At 41.3% G+C, this 19,388-nt stretch overlaps 1 protein-coding gene across 4 annotated transcripts in view; it reads right to left on the bottom strand.

Annotated features, from left to right (window-relative positions):
* The window catches only part of INO80D (INO80 complex subunit D), a 64,729-nt gene extending 45,375 nt beyond the window's left edge, over window positions 1-19,354 (bottom strand). Inside the window, exons 1-5 of one of the 4 annotated variants that reach the window (XM_029933985.1) lie at window positions 18,180-18,228; window positions 17,551-17,603; window positions 7,916-8,004; window positions 1,921-2,013; window positions 1,569-1,815 (exon numbers count right to left, since the gene is read on the bottom strand). In XM_029933985.1, coding sequence (XP_029789845.1) covers window positions 1,569-1,786 — 218 coding nt within the window. In that variant the 5' untranslated portion in view covers window positions 1,787-1,815; window positions 1,921-2,013; window positions 7,916-8,004; window positions 17,551-17,603; window positions 18,180-18,228. Of the gene's footprint in view, window positions 1-1,568; window positions 1,816-1,920; window positions 2,014-2,239; window positions 3,263-7,915; window positions 8,005-17,550; window positions 17,604-18,179; window positions 18,229-18,934; window positions 18,953-19,195 lie in introns of those variants that run through there. The other 3 variants (XM_029933987.1, XM_029933988.1, XM_029933986.1) reach the window with 3 other exon arrangements.
* Window positions 19,355-19,388: the final 34 nt, after the last annotated feature.

Here is a 19,388-nt window from a genome sequence, read left to right as displayed (position 1 = left end):
TAGTAGAAATTTCTTTACCTACTTGCTTCTGCTGAAATGTAGCAGGGAAAAAAAATGCCACAGTGGACAACTACAACTGAACTAAGCTGACAAAATTACATGGTGCCTGTCTGGCTCAGTCAGAAGAGTGTGTGACTCTTGACCCCGGGGCTGTGAGTTCAAGTGCCATACTGGGTATAGAAATTACTTTATAAATAAATAAACTGAAAAAATAAAGAGAAAAATTATAGGTGTGTTTATAGTGGAACCTGAAGTAAATGAATCCAAGTTCATCAATTCTTGAAGTTACAAAAGGGCAGGGGTGAGAAGAAATGGCCCCGTTAAATCTGCTAAAACCAGCTGGACACATATGGTCAGCCAGGTATGGTGATCCCTTTCTCATCGCAGATTAAAATTTTATTCCTTGCCTCCCTCAGCAGCTGCTTCTAACTTTCAGGTATTGTAATGTGAAGCTTTAAATGCTCATTAGAAATTCTAAGTCAGGATTCCCAAATCACCACATGGTACTGTACTCATTTTGGTGGAAGCTCTATCAACACAAATTATGTTTCACCCTGAAAGTGTACAAATTACTCACCACGACATACAAAATACATGATTTCTTTTCAACCAATGTATGCAGGTGACGACTGCTTATTTTTGGAACAAGGATGAAGGTTGTCTATATATATATATATATATAGACACACACACATATTTTAAAGATAGAAGTAAAAAGTTTGCATTTTCTACCTAAGGATAACAAGTATTTGAAACTTTTGGGAAAATAACTGTGTATCTCTCTGTAATATCCTACAATAATCCATGTGGCTTCTGGAGAAGTGAAGAAAAGAAATGAAGATTTTAACAGGGGGGAAAAAGATTAGATGTGAAATAGTGTGACTTTTCCTAAGAATATGAAAGATGAAAAATCATAAGACTCCTCTGAAAACACCTCATGTTTCATTCAGCCAAGTAAAAATTCATAATTCTAGTGATGGAGCCTACTCTTACTATTGAAAATATCCTTTCTCAATTATAGTGAACATACTTCATACTCAACTTTTAACCAAAAGAGGCAAGATTGTAAAACAATGCCAAACACTGCTTAGAAATCTGATAGAAAATAAATCTAATTCAAGGAATCATTTTTTTGAATAATTCTTTTTCATGAAGCACATGCCCTTTGCTACCTTTCAAGCACATATTTAAAAATTCCAAAATTATTATCGTTAATTACAACACCAAAGTAGTTCGTATAATTTCTGTTGTTTAAGCAGGTTTCTATCAGAATCAGGAACTACTCTGTTCAGACTGCAAACAAACACGAGCAACAATTTTGAGGGAAAATTCTTTTAAAGTCTGTTGCATCAATAAAAACAAACATACTTTTCAAATAAATTTCCCCAAGTTTACTAACCCATTTTTTAAAAACTGCCATCTCTCATCTTCAGAAGCATTCCAAGGTTTACTTAGATCACCCCTGGAACTCACTGTTTAAGTTCACCACATTAAGAAAAAAGAAAGACGAGAAAAATACCAAGCCTACAAATTAAGTCAAAGATGGATTCCCACTATTAGGCTCTTACCTACGATCCTCTGATTTGGGGATTGGGTTGGTGCAGCGTTGGCTGTTATACTTGGCCACATATTCACATTGCTTGAAGGGGGCAGTCTTGTCCTCCAGAACGTGTCTGATACAGAAAGCGTAGCCGTTGAGTCGCCGCTGCTTGCACAGTTTGGGGCTATATGAGCACAAGGGCTTATTGTCAACCTCAGAGAAGTGTATATGTTTCCCTTCATACATCACGTGACTCTATTCCTTGTGAACATCAGCTAAAAGACCACCACAAAAAAAGAAACCCAAATGATAAATCAGAGAGTAGAAGGCAGATTCAAGTTGAGAATTTCACTGAGGGACTTCTGGCCCCACAGCCATACCTGATTTTAAATCTTCTGCACCATAGCAATGTTAAGAGAACCCCAAGGATACCACAGTTTGGAATGCTGCAGAATCAAGATGAAGCAGATTGTCTACAAAAATATCAAAAGGCCTAGTTAACAAATGGGAACATGAAAAGCTTGCTCACCTGGGAAGTGAAATACTGGGGTATCACCCTTCCTGATAGGATGGATTCTTCATTGTAATCCATCATCCCGATATTAAATTCAAATAATAAGAGACATGATAAAACATCAAGTTACCTTATCCCTCCAAATTGAACTAAATAACTTTTATTCCACTAAGTTTTGTAAGTACCTTAAAGCAGCAAGGCTCTTCCACTTAACAGATGCCATAAGGTGGCGGGACTTTTCATTACTGGTGCTGATCGCCACCTCTGTTTTCGGAGCCCAGATCTTTTCACAATACCGATGGAATGAACCTACAAACCTAAAACCTCCCTCAGAAATCCAACATTTTTTGATATATTGGCAAAAATATTTGGCAATTGGCAACAAATGTTTCTATGAAATACAACAAAAAGGGCAATTCCTGTTTTAAAAGTCATTTTCCCTGTAATGTTTCCCCACATTTATCCCATCCAAATTATACACTTCTTGAGTCCAAAGGCTGGTCACCTGATACATTGCTACCATTCAGTGCACTGCTATCCACAGATGCTGCTCCCAATTACACGATATAAGATAAGAATCATGACTTACGAGATTCTGGAGTTTTTGTAACAAAATGGAAGAAATCACATAATGCCCACTACCTCTCTGTACACAAAATGTCCATCAGGAACAATTACATATTGTAACTCCATATAGTCTACAATGAAACCGAATCAACTGATTTGTCAAGTCTGGACTGTATGTGGGAGGATGTGGTCCAACACACTTTCTCCAGAATCCAAGTCACCCAGATGGCTGATCAAATAGCTTGGATTCTAGCTACAGAAAAACTAAAAAAATACTCTCTTCTTTACAAAACTGAAGAGGAAATTCCTTACACCAATAAATGACAAGATACATAAATACTTAAAGGAGTCAGAAGGCGTGTTTGCCAAAATCTTCTACTTTCTGGTATTACCTTGAACAAATAATAAAACCTCAGTTTTCTCATCTGCAAAATAGGGATAATAGTAGTAGCTATGTTACCTCCAGTTTGCTCTAAGGATCAAATGATAACAAAGTATGTAACAAACCAAGTACCCTGCCTAGTACATGTTAAGCACTGAACAAATGGGAGTCATTAAAAAAGGTCAATGCTGGGACACCCCGGTGGCTCAGCTGGTTAAGCTTCCAACTTCAGCTCAGGTCATGATCTCACGTTCGTGGGTTTGAGCCCTGCGTTGGGCTCTGTGCTGACAGCTCAGAGCCTGGAGCCTGCTTTGGATTCTGTGTCTCCCTCTCTCTTTGCCCCAAAAATAAATAAAACACTAAAAAAAATTTTTCAAAATAAACTAAAAACAAAAAAATATAACACTAAAAAACATTTTCAAAATAAAAAAACAAACTTAGCCCGGGGGACTTAGTTGGTTGAGGGACCCACCCTTGGTTTCAGCTCAGGCCATTTATCTCCAGGATGATCCGTTGGTGCTCCCCCCACCCCCAGGGCTCTGCACTGACAGTGGGGAGCCTGCTTGGGATTCTCTCTCACCCCTCTTTCAGTCACTCCCCCACTCATGCTGGCTCTCAAATAAATAAACCTTACAAAAAATGTCAAGGGGTACCTGGGTGGCTCAGTCACTTAAGCGTCTGGCTTTTGGTTTCGGCTCAAGTCATGATCTCACTGTTCCTAAGTTCAAAACCCACATGGGGCACTACACTGACAGTACACAGCCTGTGTGGAATTCACTCTCTGTTCCTCCCCTGCTCTCTCTCAAAAAAATAAAAAATAAAAACTTAAAAAAAATCTTAAATAAGAGCTTTCCCTTTTCCCTTTACTAGGCTACAAGGAAGAAAAGTTGTATTAAAATTTTTAATTTGAGGTACGCCTGGGTGGCTCAGATGGTTGAGCGTCCGGCTTCGGCTCAGGTCATGATCTCGCATTAGTAGGTTTGAGCCCCGCATTGGGCTCCGTGTGGACAGCTAGCTCAGAGCCTGGAGCCTGTCTTTCAACTCAGTGTCTCCCTCTCTCTCAAAAATAAATTAAAAAACATTAAAAAATTTTTTAATTTGAGGCATCTGGGTGGCTCAGTCGGTTGAGCGACCGACTTCGGCTCAGGTCAAGATCTCACAGCTTGTGAGTTCAAGCCCCATGTCAGGCTCTGTGCTGACAGCTTAGAGCCTGGAGCCTGTCTTCAGATTCTGTGTCCCTCTCTCACTCTGCTCCTCACCCACTCATGATCTCTCTCTCTCTAAAAATAAACAAAACATTTAAAAAACATTTTTAATTTTTTTAAAATGTCTTTTATTTATTTTTGAGAGACAGTGCGAGCAGGGGAGGGTCAGAGAGAGAGGGAGATACAGAATCTAAAGCAGGCTTCAGGCTCTGAGCTAGCTGTCAGCCCCAGAGCCCGATGCGGGGCTCGAACCCACAAACTGTGAGATCATGACCTGAGCTGAAGCCGGACGCTTAACTGACTGAGCCACCCAGGCACCCCTTAAAATATTTAAATTTAACTGTCCTAAAGGCCTAGATGTTCAGGACAGGAAATATTTCAAAGCAAACTCCTGCTATTTCATTACTATACCCTCTCTCGGGCTTGCTCATCCACCTGGTCAACATAAATATTTCATAAATTAGTTCAAGTAAACCTATATGAACTTCAGGGGGGAAATATACTGGATATAAGTGAAAAAAGTAATTTACAGAACTAATTTGATTGCCATCGTGAAAAAAGCAGTCAAAATATCTAGCCGTGTGAGAATATTTTATAAATCATAGAAGACTGAGGGCAGGGATGGAGGGATATAATGGACTACCTTCACTTTTAAGACCTATTCTAGGTTAATAATCACATCTGTCTAGGCCCCTGGATGGCTCAGTTGGTTAATCGACGGACTTCGGCTGAAGTCATAGTCTCACGGTTCGTGGGTTCGAGCCTGCCTTGGGCTCTGTGCTGACAGCTCAAAGCCTGGAGCCTGCTTCAGATTCTGTGTCTCCCTCTCTCTCTGCCCTTCCCCCACTCATACTCTGTTTCTGTCTCAATAATAAATAAACATAAAAAAATTTTTTTTTAAATCTCATCTGTCTAGATTGATGATTTCCCCTTTCTCTCCAATTTTTATACATCTTTTCTCCTATTTGAATTGGCTAGAACTGCTGGAATGATGCTAATAATAATGCCAACAATGGTTATTCCTGTTAAATGAGAACTTCTTACAGTCAACAGTAGGAATACTGCAGGCTTTTTATCATAAGACATGTTTGCTGTCATGTTAAGGAAGTATCAAGTAATTCCTATTTTATGAAGAGTTGCCTCATAGTGTTTTGTGTGGATCAGGTTTTCAAATTTACCTGCATACCATTTAACAACAGGACCACTTACATTTAATTTCCTAAATATCTGATTCCTTCTCCTACTGTGTCTGTTCATATACATGATTTCTTAATACCTCCAGGTATGTTGTCTAAATTCATCAATTTCTGCTTTTATATTTGCTAATACCTCCTTTCTGCTTTCTTTCCATTATTATTATTATTATTCTGTAACTTCTTATAATGAATTCTTTTACTCTATCATTCTTTTCTTTAGTAATTTACTTTTATCTATAAATCTTCCTCTCAGTACTGCTTTAAGCCATATTCTCTAAGAACTAACACACAGAATTCTGATAGTTGGTATTACTAGTTCATTTGGATTTGATTTTTCGATTTTTCCTTTGGCCCAACAGTTATTTAACTGTCTCAGGTATCTTTTCCTTTGCTTTAGTTCTGTTGGAATATGGAGCTTAATCTGCATATACCTCTGCTGTTTGGATTTGACTGATATTTTCCCTGGGATCTAATAGGTGTGCTTGAAAAAGAGTATTCATTGTTTCCACAGTCTGTTGTTTGTTATTCCATATGTCATACTATCACCTTTTATTTTGAAGTTTTCTGAAGCACGGTTTCTGATCATGGGTCAGCAGACTGGCTTACAGGACAAATTTGGCCCACTACCTGTTTTTGTAAATAGTTTTACTGGAACACTGTCCTGTTCTTTCATGGACCTGCTGCCTATGGCTGCCTTCACAGCTGAGTAGTTACAGAAGAGATCCTATGGTCGTTGACACTTAAAAACTCGCTACATCGATCAATCACTAAAATATTATTTGTACCTTTTCAAATGTCTCTCTTAATGGCTATAACTTTTGTGCTCCAATCTGTTCTTTCTTCTAATAAATGAGTTTATCCAATTTATATTTTCATATTTATTTACATAACAAATAGTTTGTCCTAATTTTATCTTATCTTTTTGTATTGCTTTTAGCTTTTAATTCATTAAAAATTTCACTATATAATCTGTTTTCCTGGAAGATTTATAGTCTGTGTCCTTTAGATAACATCTCTTCACTCCACACTAAGAAAAGAAATTAGTATATGACCAACCCTTTGAATAATGAAAGAGTTAGGTGCACCAACACCAACCGTCAAAAATCTGCATACAACTTTTAACTTCCCCAAAACTTACCAATAGCCTACTGTCAACCAGAAGCCTGACTAATAACATACAACAGTTGATTAACACATATTTTCATGTTATATGTATTATATACTGTATTCTTCTGTATTTTCATTTTTCTATCTACCCAATCTCCAATTTTTCCCTATTTCTATATTGCCATTGTTTTTAATAGTTTATAACATTATATTAGTTCTGCACTTACATTTATTTAATGCTAATCACTAATACTTTTAACTTAGCTTTCAATTCATCTATTGATTCAGTAGTCACCTCCCTTCTCCAGCCCTGCCATGTACCCTGCAAGACTGACTCAGGAGAACTAAGCTATGGTTTTTCTGTTCAGAAATGTGTCAACTGACCGTATACTTACACGATAGCTTGCCTGGACATAAAATTCCTGGGTCATATTATTTTTGTCTAGTGACTTTGTGTATTTTTTTTCCATACTCTATAGAATGGTAAAGCCTAACAGGCCAGCTGCTTTATTTTATAGGAGGCTTGATTTTTCCCCCCATTTTGACTTAATAATAAGTCTTTATATTATTTCAAGATTAGAAACCATCCTAGAATTTCAAGTCTTTTATTATGGGAAACTCTTTCTTAATGTCCTGATAAATTGTTTCTGCTTCAATGATGCTATTCTTCAGGGGTATCAATTACTGGTATGTTAGATTTACTGTGTTCTGTGTCTATCGCTCCCTAGTCTTAACTTTGACTTTTTCCATTTTGGATTGCTCAAATCTCAAGCTTACCTCCATTATTCCCAGAAAGAGTGAATATCTGCTCCTTTGAAAGTGACCTTCATTTCTATGACTATGTATCTATTTTTCTTTTGTAACCTGATCCATCAGCTCACTCTTGTCTCTTCCCATTGTCTTATTATTGATTTCTCAAACTCTGTCTCACCCAACTCCACACACGACCTCTCTCCACCAGGCAACTATGTTCTTAATTTTCACCTGCTACACTGTTTCTGGAAATGATTATCACCAACGCTCTTCCCTTGAAGCTTGACTCATTGCTGAACTCATCTCCCCAACTCAGAGACCCAAATGCCATAGATTTTCAGGGGGATGATAACGTCAGCTTGGCTTCTCTTCAGGTGACCAAGATCAGCAGCTGTAAGGCGGCTTGCTGCCAGTCTCTCCTCTACTCTGAACTTCCTGCAGAAACAGTATCACTGCAGTCTGTAATTCAGCCCTGCCTCTGGCCATTCGGAGAGCCTGCTGGACAACCGACTGTGCGGTCCCACACATGTGGGTTCCTGGTTTTGCTCCCAAGGTGTGTCCCCCTACCGAGGAGAAAGCTGCATCCTCACTTTGCCTGTGTTCACACCCTCCTAGCATCCTCTTACCTGGATTCAATTTCACTGCACTTACCAGCATTAATTCACACATTCTGCTTACAAGGTTTTGTTAGTTATCAAAGAATGAGTTGCTTTTGCTTCCCGTGCTCCTTAATACTTCTTCTAGTTGGTTTAAAGAAAACAAAGATGTCAGTACTCTATATATTTGAAAATTCTGTATAGTAAAATATGCCAAAATAAAACCAAAATCATAAGACAAATGTATTACTCAACTTTTTGTAAGAAACCTATTACTTTTGTAACCTATTATTTTTTTATTTTAAAGAATCAATATGCTATTTAAAAAGTTAATAAACTTGGGGCGCCTGCATGGCTCAATCAGTTAAGTGTCCGACTTTGGCTCAGATCATGATCTCATGGTGCATGAGTTCAAGCCCTACATTGGGCTCTGCACTGACAGAACCTGGGATATTCTCTCTCTCTCTCTCTCTCTCTCTCTCTCTTTCTCAAAATAAACTTTATTTAAGAATAAATAGTTAACGGGGCGCCTGGGTGGCTCAGTTGGTTAAGCCTCCGACTTTGGCTCAGGTCAGATCTCATGTTCGTGGGTTCGAGCCCCGCGTCGGGCTCTGTGCTGACAGCTAGCTCAGAGCCTGGAGCTGCTTCCGGTTCTGTGTCTCCTTTTCTCTCTGCCCCTCCCCCTCTCATGCTCTGTCTCTGTCTGTATCAAAAATAAATAATTATTTAAAAAAAAAAAGAATAGTTAATAAACTTGATTCCATTCATTTCTCTATGTGAAATCCACATGACTCTAGCTTTCACTGCAAGTATTTATTAATCACTTGTGAAAAGTCCATCATTTTCTCAGAAGCTGTGGAAAATATAATAGTAAAAGACACATTTTTTAACTAACATAACATTGTGTTAACTAAATGGAATTAAGATATAAACCTAAATTTAGAAAAAAATACCTAATTTTTGCCTTTAGATGATACTACCTAAGAGACAAGGTGTGTTTAAAAGGAAGTGCACGACGAGAGGCTCTCCTCACAGCTCTGAGCAGCCCAGGCTCCTCTAGTCTCATCGAATCTAAGAAGCTGCTCCCCCTGTCCTGAGCGGTGGCCATCTTCCCTGTTCATGCTCCGAAGCCCCCTAGGCCAGCCCTAGTCCAGCCCTTCAGAAGCCAGCTCAGTCGGGACCACATACAGATTCCCAAAGGCTGGGTTCGGTCCACGCTCCTTGGAGGTATTCCGTGCTTTTCCCTGTGTCGGTGATCACCACATTCCACTGTAACTGCCTATTCTTCTATGGTCTTCCCTCCCAAAAAATAAGTTCCCAGAAAGACGAACCATTTCCTGTTCATCATTATATCCCAGGGCCTAGAAGTACCCAGAAGTTAACAGGTGCTCAATAGATGTTGCTTATATAAATAGCTTCTGTGACATTAATTCTTAATTCCAGGTGGTCTACCTAAAGCAAAGATTACGGGATTCACCCAGGGATCATTAATAACTTGCAATCACTAAATTGGCACTTCGGACAGTGTATACAATAATTTCTAATAGCCACAGTCATACACCAAGAGAAAGTATAATTTAGAAACTTTAGGGGCAGTTGGGTGGCTCCGTCAATTAAGAGTCCAACTTGAGTTCCAGTCATGATCTCACAGCTCTTGGGTTCAAGCCCCGCATCAGGCTCTGTACCTGGAATCTGCTTCAGATTCTGTTTTCCTCTTTCTCTACCCCTTCCCCACTCATACTGTCTCTCTCTCTCAAAAACAAGATAAACAACAACAAAATTGTTTAAAAGGTTTTTTTTAAATTTTTTTAATGTTTTTTTTATTTTTGAGAGACAGCGTGAGCAGGGGAGGGTCAGAGAGAAAAGGAGATACAGAATCTGAAGCAGGCTACAGGCTTTGAGCTAGTTGTCGGCAACAGAGCCCGACGTGGGGCTTGAACCCACGAACCGTGAGATCATGACTTGAGCCAAAGCCGGATGCTTAACCAACTGAGCCACCCAGGCACCCCAGAAAAATTGTTTAAGTAAGAAAAATGTGACCTTGTAATTTTCTGTAAATCTAAAATGATTCCGGGTCACCTGGGTGGCTCAGTTGGTTGAGCGCAGGCCTCCTGAGAGCCTCCAACTCTAGCTTTAGGCTCGGGTAGTGATACCAGGGTCAGGGGTTCCAGACCCACTCTGGCAAAGGGCTCTGTGCTGAGAGGGAGGCCTGCTTGTGATGCTCGCTCACCTTCTGGCCTTCCCCATGCATATGCATGAGGCCTCAAAAATAAAAAGTAAAAATCAAAAACCATTGAAAAAAAAAAGAAAAAAAAACCATTGAAAAATAATAAAAATAAGAATGCCTTCACATCTGCCTATTCAAGCCCACCCCCCCTTTTTTTTGAGAGAAAGAGAGCTTGCTTGTGAGCAGGGGAGGCGCAGAGCAGGAGAGAATCCTAAGCAGGCTCCGCCCTAGGCCCGGAGCACCACAGGGGCCCGACTCACTAGAGTGAGACCTGAGCCAAAATCAAGAGGCCGACCCTTAAGAAATTGAGCCACCAAGGCACCCCATATTCAACTTCTTTCTAACTCAAAGAATTCACTATCTACTCACCTAACCTCTCCAGTATTTGCCACAAGGTGCCAAAGCTCTCGCTAATGACCTCGAAGACATCACAGAAAGGTGTTTAATTTTTAACATCTTATAAACAACTTCTCTTTAACCTTATTTTTTGTATCTACCTGTGAATTTTTTCCCATTTCTTTAACTTTTAATATTTTAAAGTTCTACTAAAAGCCAACTCTGTATCATTCTATCTTCCTTTTGAACAATCAACACCACCATTTTCAAATCCCTCTTTTAAATGCTCAATTTAATCTTCAAACTTAATATTTCCAATTCCCTAATGTATTCAGATACAGTTTATATAACATAAAAGGAAAGAATGGAGGAAAATGGCCCTGTGCTTTGAAATCTAACTTCTTTCTAAATGAATTATTATTTAATATCAAAATCACTTTGTCTATAAAGCGGACACAACTATTCATCTAGTCATCTCTATATTAATGGGTTTTTAATGAAAGAAGAAATCATAACAAAAGCACTAAGGCAGATCTCAGAAAAAAAAAAGAAACCTGCTTTTTTTCATTTTTTTACACGTAGCCTCCTACAACTGAAATTCTTTTTTTTTTAAATATATTTTTAATGTTTTTTATTTATTTTTGAGAGACAGAGAGAGAGGGAGACATAGAATCCAAAACAGGCTTCAGGCTCTGAGCTGTCAGCAGGGAGCCTGATGTGGGGCTTGAACCCACAAACTGTGAGATCATGACCTGAGCCAAAGCCAGATGCTTAACCGACTGAGCCACCCAGGTGCCCCTACAACTGAAGTTCTTTACCTCTAACTCCAAAGGTGAAGTTCACAGAGCCTTCCCTCCTTAACATTTGTTTTAAGATATAGAGGAAACGCATAAAGTCCATGTGGTCTTAATCAAATTCTTACTGTCTAATCCATGGAGAAAAAAAGCTATACCTAAGCTCCACTTTTTAACACATTATCAGTATCACTTGAGAAGAGATAAAAAACCCTCACCACACTCAATTTATTAACAGCAATAGCAGATATTATCTTCAGCTATGGAAATAACTTGTTTGGACTATAAATGGATCTGTGCTCCCTTAAAGAACACAATGCAAGTAATTAAACACTGACGAGCAGCAGAATATATGCCCTTATTTGTTACTAAAAGGCAAAAGTAATCATTACTGAGAATAGTCTCATAGAATTAATATTTCCACAGCAAACATATCCACCCACATACTGGAATTCAAGTGGGAAATAATGGTTAGGTATACATTCTTTAAAAAAAAAAACTTCCTTGATATTATATTGTATGTGCAGTTTAACTGGAAAAGAAAACACATGCTTTCCATAGTTTCTTCTAGCAAATACAGAGGATGAAGATATTAGCAGGGAGAAAAAGAAGGCAGGCTTTTAAGCAACCTATGGCCCTTTCGGTTTTCCAACAGCAACACGTAAACCAATCTGACCAAAATATGAACATTATTCTCTTTGGGACCGCCACTGTACCGCATCCATGCGGAAGCTCTGTCTGTCATGACTGTTCTTCTGAGTGTCGGGTTTCAGGAGCTTGTTCATTTCACTGCCGCGGCATATTCCCTTATTGCTCTCTGTAATTTTATAGTTTAGCCCCTTTTAGGAGCTTAGACCTACGACATACCTTACAATTTTTTTAAATCGAGCACTGTAATTCCCAAAATGTTAGCTTCCTTTTTTTTTTAATGTTTATTTATTTTTGAAAGAGAGAGAGAAAGAACATGAGTGGGGAGGGCCAGAGAGAGAGGCAGACCCAGAACCTGACTCGGAGCTGTCAGCACAGAGCCAGACGGGGCTTGAACCCACGAACCATGAGATCGTGACCTGAGCCAAAGCCAGACGCTTAACTGACTGAGCCACCCAGGCGCCCCGATATTAGCTTTCTTAATGTATTTAATACACATGCACACATGATTGGGGGAGAGTGGCAGAGGGAGAGAAAAAAATCTTAAGCAGGCTCCGGGTCTAGTAAGGAGCCCAAGGCGGGCCTTGATTCCATGACCCTGGGGTCAGGACCTGAGCCAAAAATCAAGAGTCAGGCAGTCAACCATCTGAGTCACCCAAATGACCCTTAAGCTTTTTTTGAAGTAATTTTTAATTCAACTTCATGGAGCACAAAAAGGTAGTGAGATACTAAACAGAGGAGTATACTGATTAAAAGAAAAAACAAAACTAACATCGCACAAAGCAATGTGAAAAGTGATAAAATTAAGACTCAGACATGATGAAAATTTCCCTGTTGACGTGATCTGAAGAGAAGTATCAGTGAGAAAAACTGCCTATCACCCCAAAACAGAAGTGATATTCAGCATAATTAAAATATTTTAAAATAAACCAAATAAATGCTTATTGAGCATGTAATATGTGCCAAATACTGTACAGATGCGTCTGTGTTATGGATTTAAGTTAATGTGGCCCTTGGGCTAGTTGAGTTCCTTGGCTGACTTATCAGAAGGTAAGGATGGTGTCCGCAGCAAGGCAGCGCTGCTTGGCTGTAGCACATGTCAGACGGCGCTTCTGCTAAGTACTAGGCCTGTGACCTCAGGCAAGTTATCAGGTTCCAGTTTTCTCCTATGTACCTCACTGTGTCGTTCAGGAGAATTAAACTAGGTATTTCATGAACCATACTTAGCATGGGACCCAGCACGTAGTAATCACTTAATCTTAACAACTATTAGAAGCAGTAAGTAATAGTTTATTGGTATTATCATTTTAATCTAGAATCTGCAGGGCTAAAATGTACTCGCTAGCTGCCAGTGGTTTTCTGAATGGTACAGTGTAATTCTCCCTTGAGTCAGGCCCTCCCACCTTCTTGGGGCTGGAGGAGCAGAATCCACTAAGAATAAACCATATAATCTGTATTAAAAACCCAACGTTAAAAATCTTTTCTGCGTTCCATAGAGTCTCTATATCCTGGGACTCTCGTGATGCGAAATATCAGGGAATGAGCAGTGTGCAGCACCAGTGAGTTCCACTTAATAAACCTTCACCACAGGGGCTTCTGAGTCCCTCCCCAAACCGGGTCACTCTGGACGGTGACAGAAACCCTATACTGCAGGACCAGAAGAAAAACTAAGTTATAGCTATAGTCCTCAAAGTTCTTTTGTTCTAAGAACCTGAAACTAATGGCCTCTTTGTTGCTAAATTCCACATACACTTTTCCATCCTTATCTTACTTAACCTCTCGGCCAACATTTCACAGTTTCACAGTGTTGACCACTTTCTTGTGCTTGAAAAGCTCTCCTTTCTGGCAGCTCTGTGGCTTCCTTTCTCTTGCTCCCACACTTAAATGTCAACGTTCCCCAAGACTTTCTTATTCTTATTTTGTAAGGATGCAAGGTGAAATGCCGAAATGGGCCACAGGGGTGGGACAGGGACAGACTTTGCTCATATAAAGGTGGCTGACTCAAACCAGTTCTAGCAAGTTGTGAAGAAAGAAAAGACAGGAAGAAAGAAGGAAAGGAAAGAAAAGAAAAAGAACAAAAGAAAAATGCAGACCCAGGGTTTCTAAATCTTAGCCATTTTTCAAAAGGTAAAAATCCAGACTTCCCATTAAACTGTTAAAATAGAGAAGGCGTGATGTTGAGCAAGTTACATTAGAAATCGGTTTCCTCATCTATGAAATGGCTGTGACAAGTCACAAATTTTAATATAAAAAGTGAATCAAAACATTTCTACAGCCCATCTTATCTTCCACTCTACAACTACCCCAAGACTACAGGTTATGATCCCAAGTTTCACACCACACGTAAATTGTAGATACGCATAAGTGCATTCTTCTGGAGAAGAATCCAGAGCTCATCAGTGTCCCCCAAAAGATTACGAACCAGACTAAGCCAAATGTTTCTGCTTCTGCAGCTTCAGTTGCCATCTCCATGACCATGATCCCCAAATTGACATCTGGCCAACCTACGCAGACCACTTTACCTGTGACCACCTGTCCACTGACTTGTCTTCAGCTCCACTGTCACTGCCAATGCCTCAGTTCAGTCTTTCCACCTCTTCTTAGCAGCTGCCTCTCTGGGCTATTCCAGTCTTGCCCTCCTTCACTCCGTACGACTCAGATCCTCGAAAACGTAAATCACTCATTTGGCCAAAGCCCTTCAGGCTCTGCTCACAAATGTAAAAGGTACTCATTTGGCCGAAGCCCTTCAGGCTCTGCTCACAAATGTAAAAGGAATCGAAACTCCGTAGCCCATCACTTAAACTCCGGAGGACCCGGCCAGGCCTGACCTCTCCCCCTCCCACTATTTATTCCTAGTCCTCCAACTCCTACAATTTGCAACACAGAATACTCTTTTGTCCTCAGGCATTTATTCGTACTAGCAGGTCCCACCTCTTGGAATGACTTTCTAACTCCTCCCATTTCGCTTAGGGCAGAAATCCTAAAAGTCTAGGAACCCTGGAAAGTCCTTCTTTTCTTTAAGGCTTTCCCCTAGGCCAGAATAAATAGCTTCTCTTCCTCCAGGCTTATCAATCCCTTAACATTCAATGTCAGCCTCCCCCCACTAGACTAAAAACTCCTCAAGGGCAGAGAATGTGTCTGGTATAACAAGGCCACAGAGACCAAGAGGAAACTAATCCTGTAAATGAATGGAACAGCACTGGTTCCGGTAACTCCCAACATGGCCCTGGGTAAACATCCCACCGCCCCCCAAGGTGAGCCCACCAAAGTCCCAGACTTCCTCAGGGCTCTGCAGCACACAGCCAGCAGGCATGGAACTACAAGGCTTCCAAAAGAGCAGCCAGAAGCAAAGTGAACCCACTTTCCTCGCCCACAGGTGCACTTACCAGTCCTTCTCATATGCTCACTCGCAGAATCCAACAACTAGACCACCATTAAGCTGCAGAAACTTCTATGAACATACTGCTGTTTAGTGGCACAAAAAGCTATTTGCCCCATAAAAGTAATTATAATATTCTATCTGTACTCAAATACAGTATTAGTATTAAATTCTTAGTATTAGTAATATATATGGAGCCAAGAACTTACTGGCGTTGAAAACATTCATAACATGAAAAATCTTCAGGGGAAAATATTATCTAGAAGTCACACACCAGGCACCATTCTAAAAACTATGCGAAACTCCTCATTGAACTGTCCAGGCAACCCTATGATAAAGGCATTATTATCACTCCTTTTCACAGATGAAGAAACGGAGACTTAACGAAATTAAGTAATTGGTCCAATTCACGTGAGACTCCAGGCCAGTTTGAGGTCAGAGCCCAAATGCTTAACCAACACAAAACTCTGTCTCCACACCTTTAACAGAGCGTGACAGGTAGGGCTGAGTGGGATGCACATAAGGATGTAGAACTTGTAGTCAGAAAAAAAGCAAACAAATAGGAATGGTATTCAGATAGTTTTAATTAAAAGAAAAAAGGTTAAGGTGGGTTAGGAGAATAGTTAATAAGCACCCACCAAGAGCCAAGTACATGGGCCATCTCATCTAATCCTTACATCAAAAATTTTATTTTGGTATTACAGATAAAGAAACTAAACACTAAGTAACCCTCCCAATGGAAGAGCTGGGATCGGAACCCAATGCCCAGTCCAAATGTGTCTGACAGCAGAATTCCACACTACAAATAAAATTTAACCGAAAAGCTGTTTAAAAACCCATCATGGGGGCGCCTGGGTGGCTAAGACGGTTAAGCAGCCGACTTGAGCTCAGGTCATGATCTCAGGGTTCGTGGGTTTGAGCCCCCGCATCAGGTTCTGTGCTGACAGCTCAGAGCGGGGAGCCTGCTTCCGTTTCTGCGTGTCTCTCTCTGCTCCTCCCCCACTCCTTCTCAGTTACTCCCTCCAAATTAAATAAACATTAAAAAAGTTTTTTTTTTTTAAAAAACCAATCACGTTTTGGGAAAGAATCAGAACCAAGTAGCCTGGCATAATAAGTGCAAGGTGAAAAAGAACGAGGTTTTAACGTTAAAGCTTTAGTCAATAGCCATCTCTGAAAGTGTCTCAAAAGAGCCAGAAGCACTGTCTAAAACGAGCTATTACAGGGAAGGCTCTGGGACAGACCCGAATGAGAGGAGTGGGAAGGAGATTCCATTCCTGTTTGTTTTGCAAAGCAGAGTGGTATTAGCATAAGTTAAATGGACTTAAATGTGACTCCATTGTATACGCAGCAGAGTATCTGCTTTGGAGACAATTTGCTGCCTCCAACCCAGACTTACCCATTCATCTATTGTTTACAAGTTACCAGGTGTGGGGGGGGGCGGTGAGAAATGGGGTGTTCCAAGTCTGAGTCTATTACTAACTGTATTCAGGTATTAATGACCTCTCATTACCCAGAACTACGGGTCCAAACCTGGACAGTGAGAGCTGCTAACCCTTGGGGTGAGCTCAGGTAAGAATGAATATGGATCAGCACTTTTTTGAGATGACATGTTTGACTGATCTGACTTCAAGATCTTAAAGCCCATATAAACTAAAATCTCATTTCTCCAAAACAGTAGTAATACAGTTTATTGAGGAAATAGCTGGGGTGGAGACATGCAAATTTCCTTATAGAATCTTTGAGAGAAATTAACACGTGATTATTTCAGACTTATAAATTACAACCAACATCTACTTTTGAAACTAAATATTTAATAGTGAAACATATATTACCTTAGCAATCTAAAAAACTAATTCAATATTTGCCCTGAAAGTCTTATTAGTTTCAATTAACATATAACTTTCAAAAATACCAAATCCTCCATTCCTTCAGGATAGAGTAGCCGGTGGGGCAATTAGATTCGGAAATGTCTGTGGGTTTGGGACAGGGTGGGAACAAGTAAAAACTCTGGGATTTGTACATACAGCTTTTGAAAGCTTGGGAATGTGAGAAGTCGATAGTACACTTTAAAGATATCAAATTATGGGGCAAAGAGTTTTTTTTAATCCTAAAATGTTCTAGGAAAAGAGACTCATGAACCATTTCTTCCATCCAACATGCTCTAAAAATAAGGGCAAGCTATAATAGAAGTAACAATTCTGGGTACACAAGTACATGAAACCGTCCAAGTCAATAAGCAATTTCAATTAATCGATAACGTTGAACAACCATTAAACGTAATTTGCATTTCTGTATGAAATCCATACCTCAAATATCAAGCTTTCCTTAAGTGAAATGCTAAATGGCTGGATATCTATCACTGTGGGGAAACAGAAGGAGTTTTATTTTAGGCAGACAAAAGGGAAAGAAATACACGTAAGAATCACGGGAGAAGTCTCCCTTCCACGCCTGACCGAAGTCAGACCAAGTCCTGGGTTATCCATAGCTCTCAAGTGCCAGCTTCCCACTAGGGAACAGTGCTCCGGGGGCTGTGTGGCCAGAATGTGGAACACCTCTGCCACTTAACTACAGCCTGATACCGAGCAGGACACACACACAGACACACACCATAATGGCCTAGGGCCGCTAAAAAAAGAAGGGAGAAAAAAAAAAAAAAAAGAACAAACGAAAGAGGAAAAATAACTTGCAAACTTGCCCACAGCAGGGGCTGGTAGTGGGGGGCAGGGGACATTACCATTTCCACTTCATCCTAGACAACAACCAGAAAGTGGTTAAGGGGTAGCCAGCCACAGGAAACATCCCATCTCCTGAAAACCAGGAAATCTAGATCTGGAAATTTAATTTTTTACTTTTTTTTTTTTTTTGCAACTTTCAAAGCTCATGGCACCAAAATAAAACTAAAATTGAATCCGTTTAAACATAGAAAAAAAATTACCAAAACCACACTGTGTCAGCTATGCTCAGTTCCCTGAGGGCTCTTCCACAGACCCTTCTGGATTGTGGCAATACCAAGTTTCCTTAAAATCCCCATTTTTCGATGTCTAGGGTCGGACATAAGAATATCACATCAATCCAAGTAGTTATTGTTAGAATAAATAAACTCCTCATCCTTAAACTGTAGACCTGGTTTCAGGAGCTGCCCTGCCCACCTCCTCTCCCTCCTAATTTTTAATGCTTCCCAGCGTTCTGACAAGCAGGGTCTCCCCCTCGGGGTCCGTCCGGGTGTCTGGCGTGCCAGACACTGCCCAAATAGGACACGAAACTCCCACGTCTGGGGGCTGCTCCAGAAATCCAGCCCCTCTCATGACAATCTCCTCGCCGCTCCCTTCGTCTGTCCCTCCGCGGGGACCGTCCAGGAAAAGGGGCTTGAGACCCGGAGGAGTTCGAAACGAAAGGAGGGTGGCTTCATCTGAAATGAGCACCCCGGTTTCTGGAGTAAGGGCTAAAAAGGCGACTAGGAGCGCCTGCCCAGGAGAGATACCACCTGAATTTACCTCCTCCTTTCCCGCAGCAAAAGCCCAGTCACTAACTAATAAGCTAAGAAAAATATCTGGAAAACTTTTCCAAAGGGGCAGAGAAGGCCCTCTCCCAGCCTGGGGGCTCCTGGGGGAGCGGCTGGAGTTTGCAGCCCGGGAAGGGCTCGCCGGGGAGTGGGGTGGGGCGCGGGCGAGGGGTGCAGGGGCGGAGTACCTTCAATGGACAGGAACTGGCAAAGAGTTGCAAAATAGCCGAGTGCTCTCCCCCAGGCCCTCGGGGGTCGCGGGCGCTAGGACCAGGGCTCCCCGAAAAGAAGGCAACCCCCAATTCGGGCCTAAAAGGAAACTTTCCGGGCCGCGGCTGCACCTGACTCTCACCGCCCCTCCACCCCACCCCACGCCCGCCAGGCCGCCCGCCCCGCCCCGGCCTGGCCGCCCGGAGCGCAGAGGGGGGATAAATAAATTCAACTATTACCGGAATCGGGGGCGAAGGGGGGGCGTCTGCGAGACACCTGGGGGAAGGGCCGGGCGGGTGCCCGTTCCCCACTCCTAGGCCCTGACGCCCCTGTCCCGGCCACCAGGGCCTGCCACCCCGCGGGGGAGCCTCCCGTCCGGCGCACGAGCCGGCCCCGCGGCGCCGCCGTCCCGCTCGGAGGCCCCGGGGGAGC

Source organism: Suricata suricatta, chromosome 3 (assembly GCF_006229205.1).
Source record: "Suricata suricatta isolate VVHF042 chromosome 3, meerkat_22Aug2017_6uvM2_HiC, whole genome shotgun sequence".
NCBI lineage: Eukaryota > Metazoa > Chordata > Mammalia > Carnivora > Herpestidae > Suricata > Suricata suricatta.
Note: the sequence above shows the minus strand (reverse complement) of the source record. Positions and strands in the feature narration are given on the sequence as shown.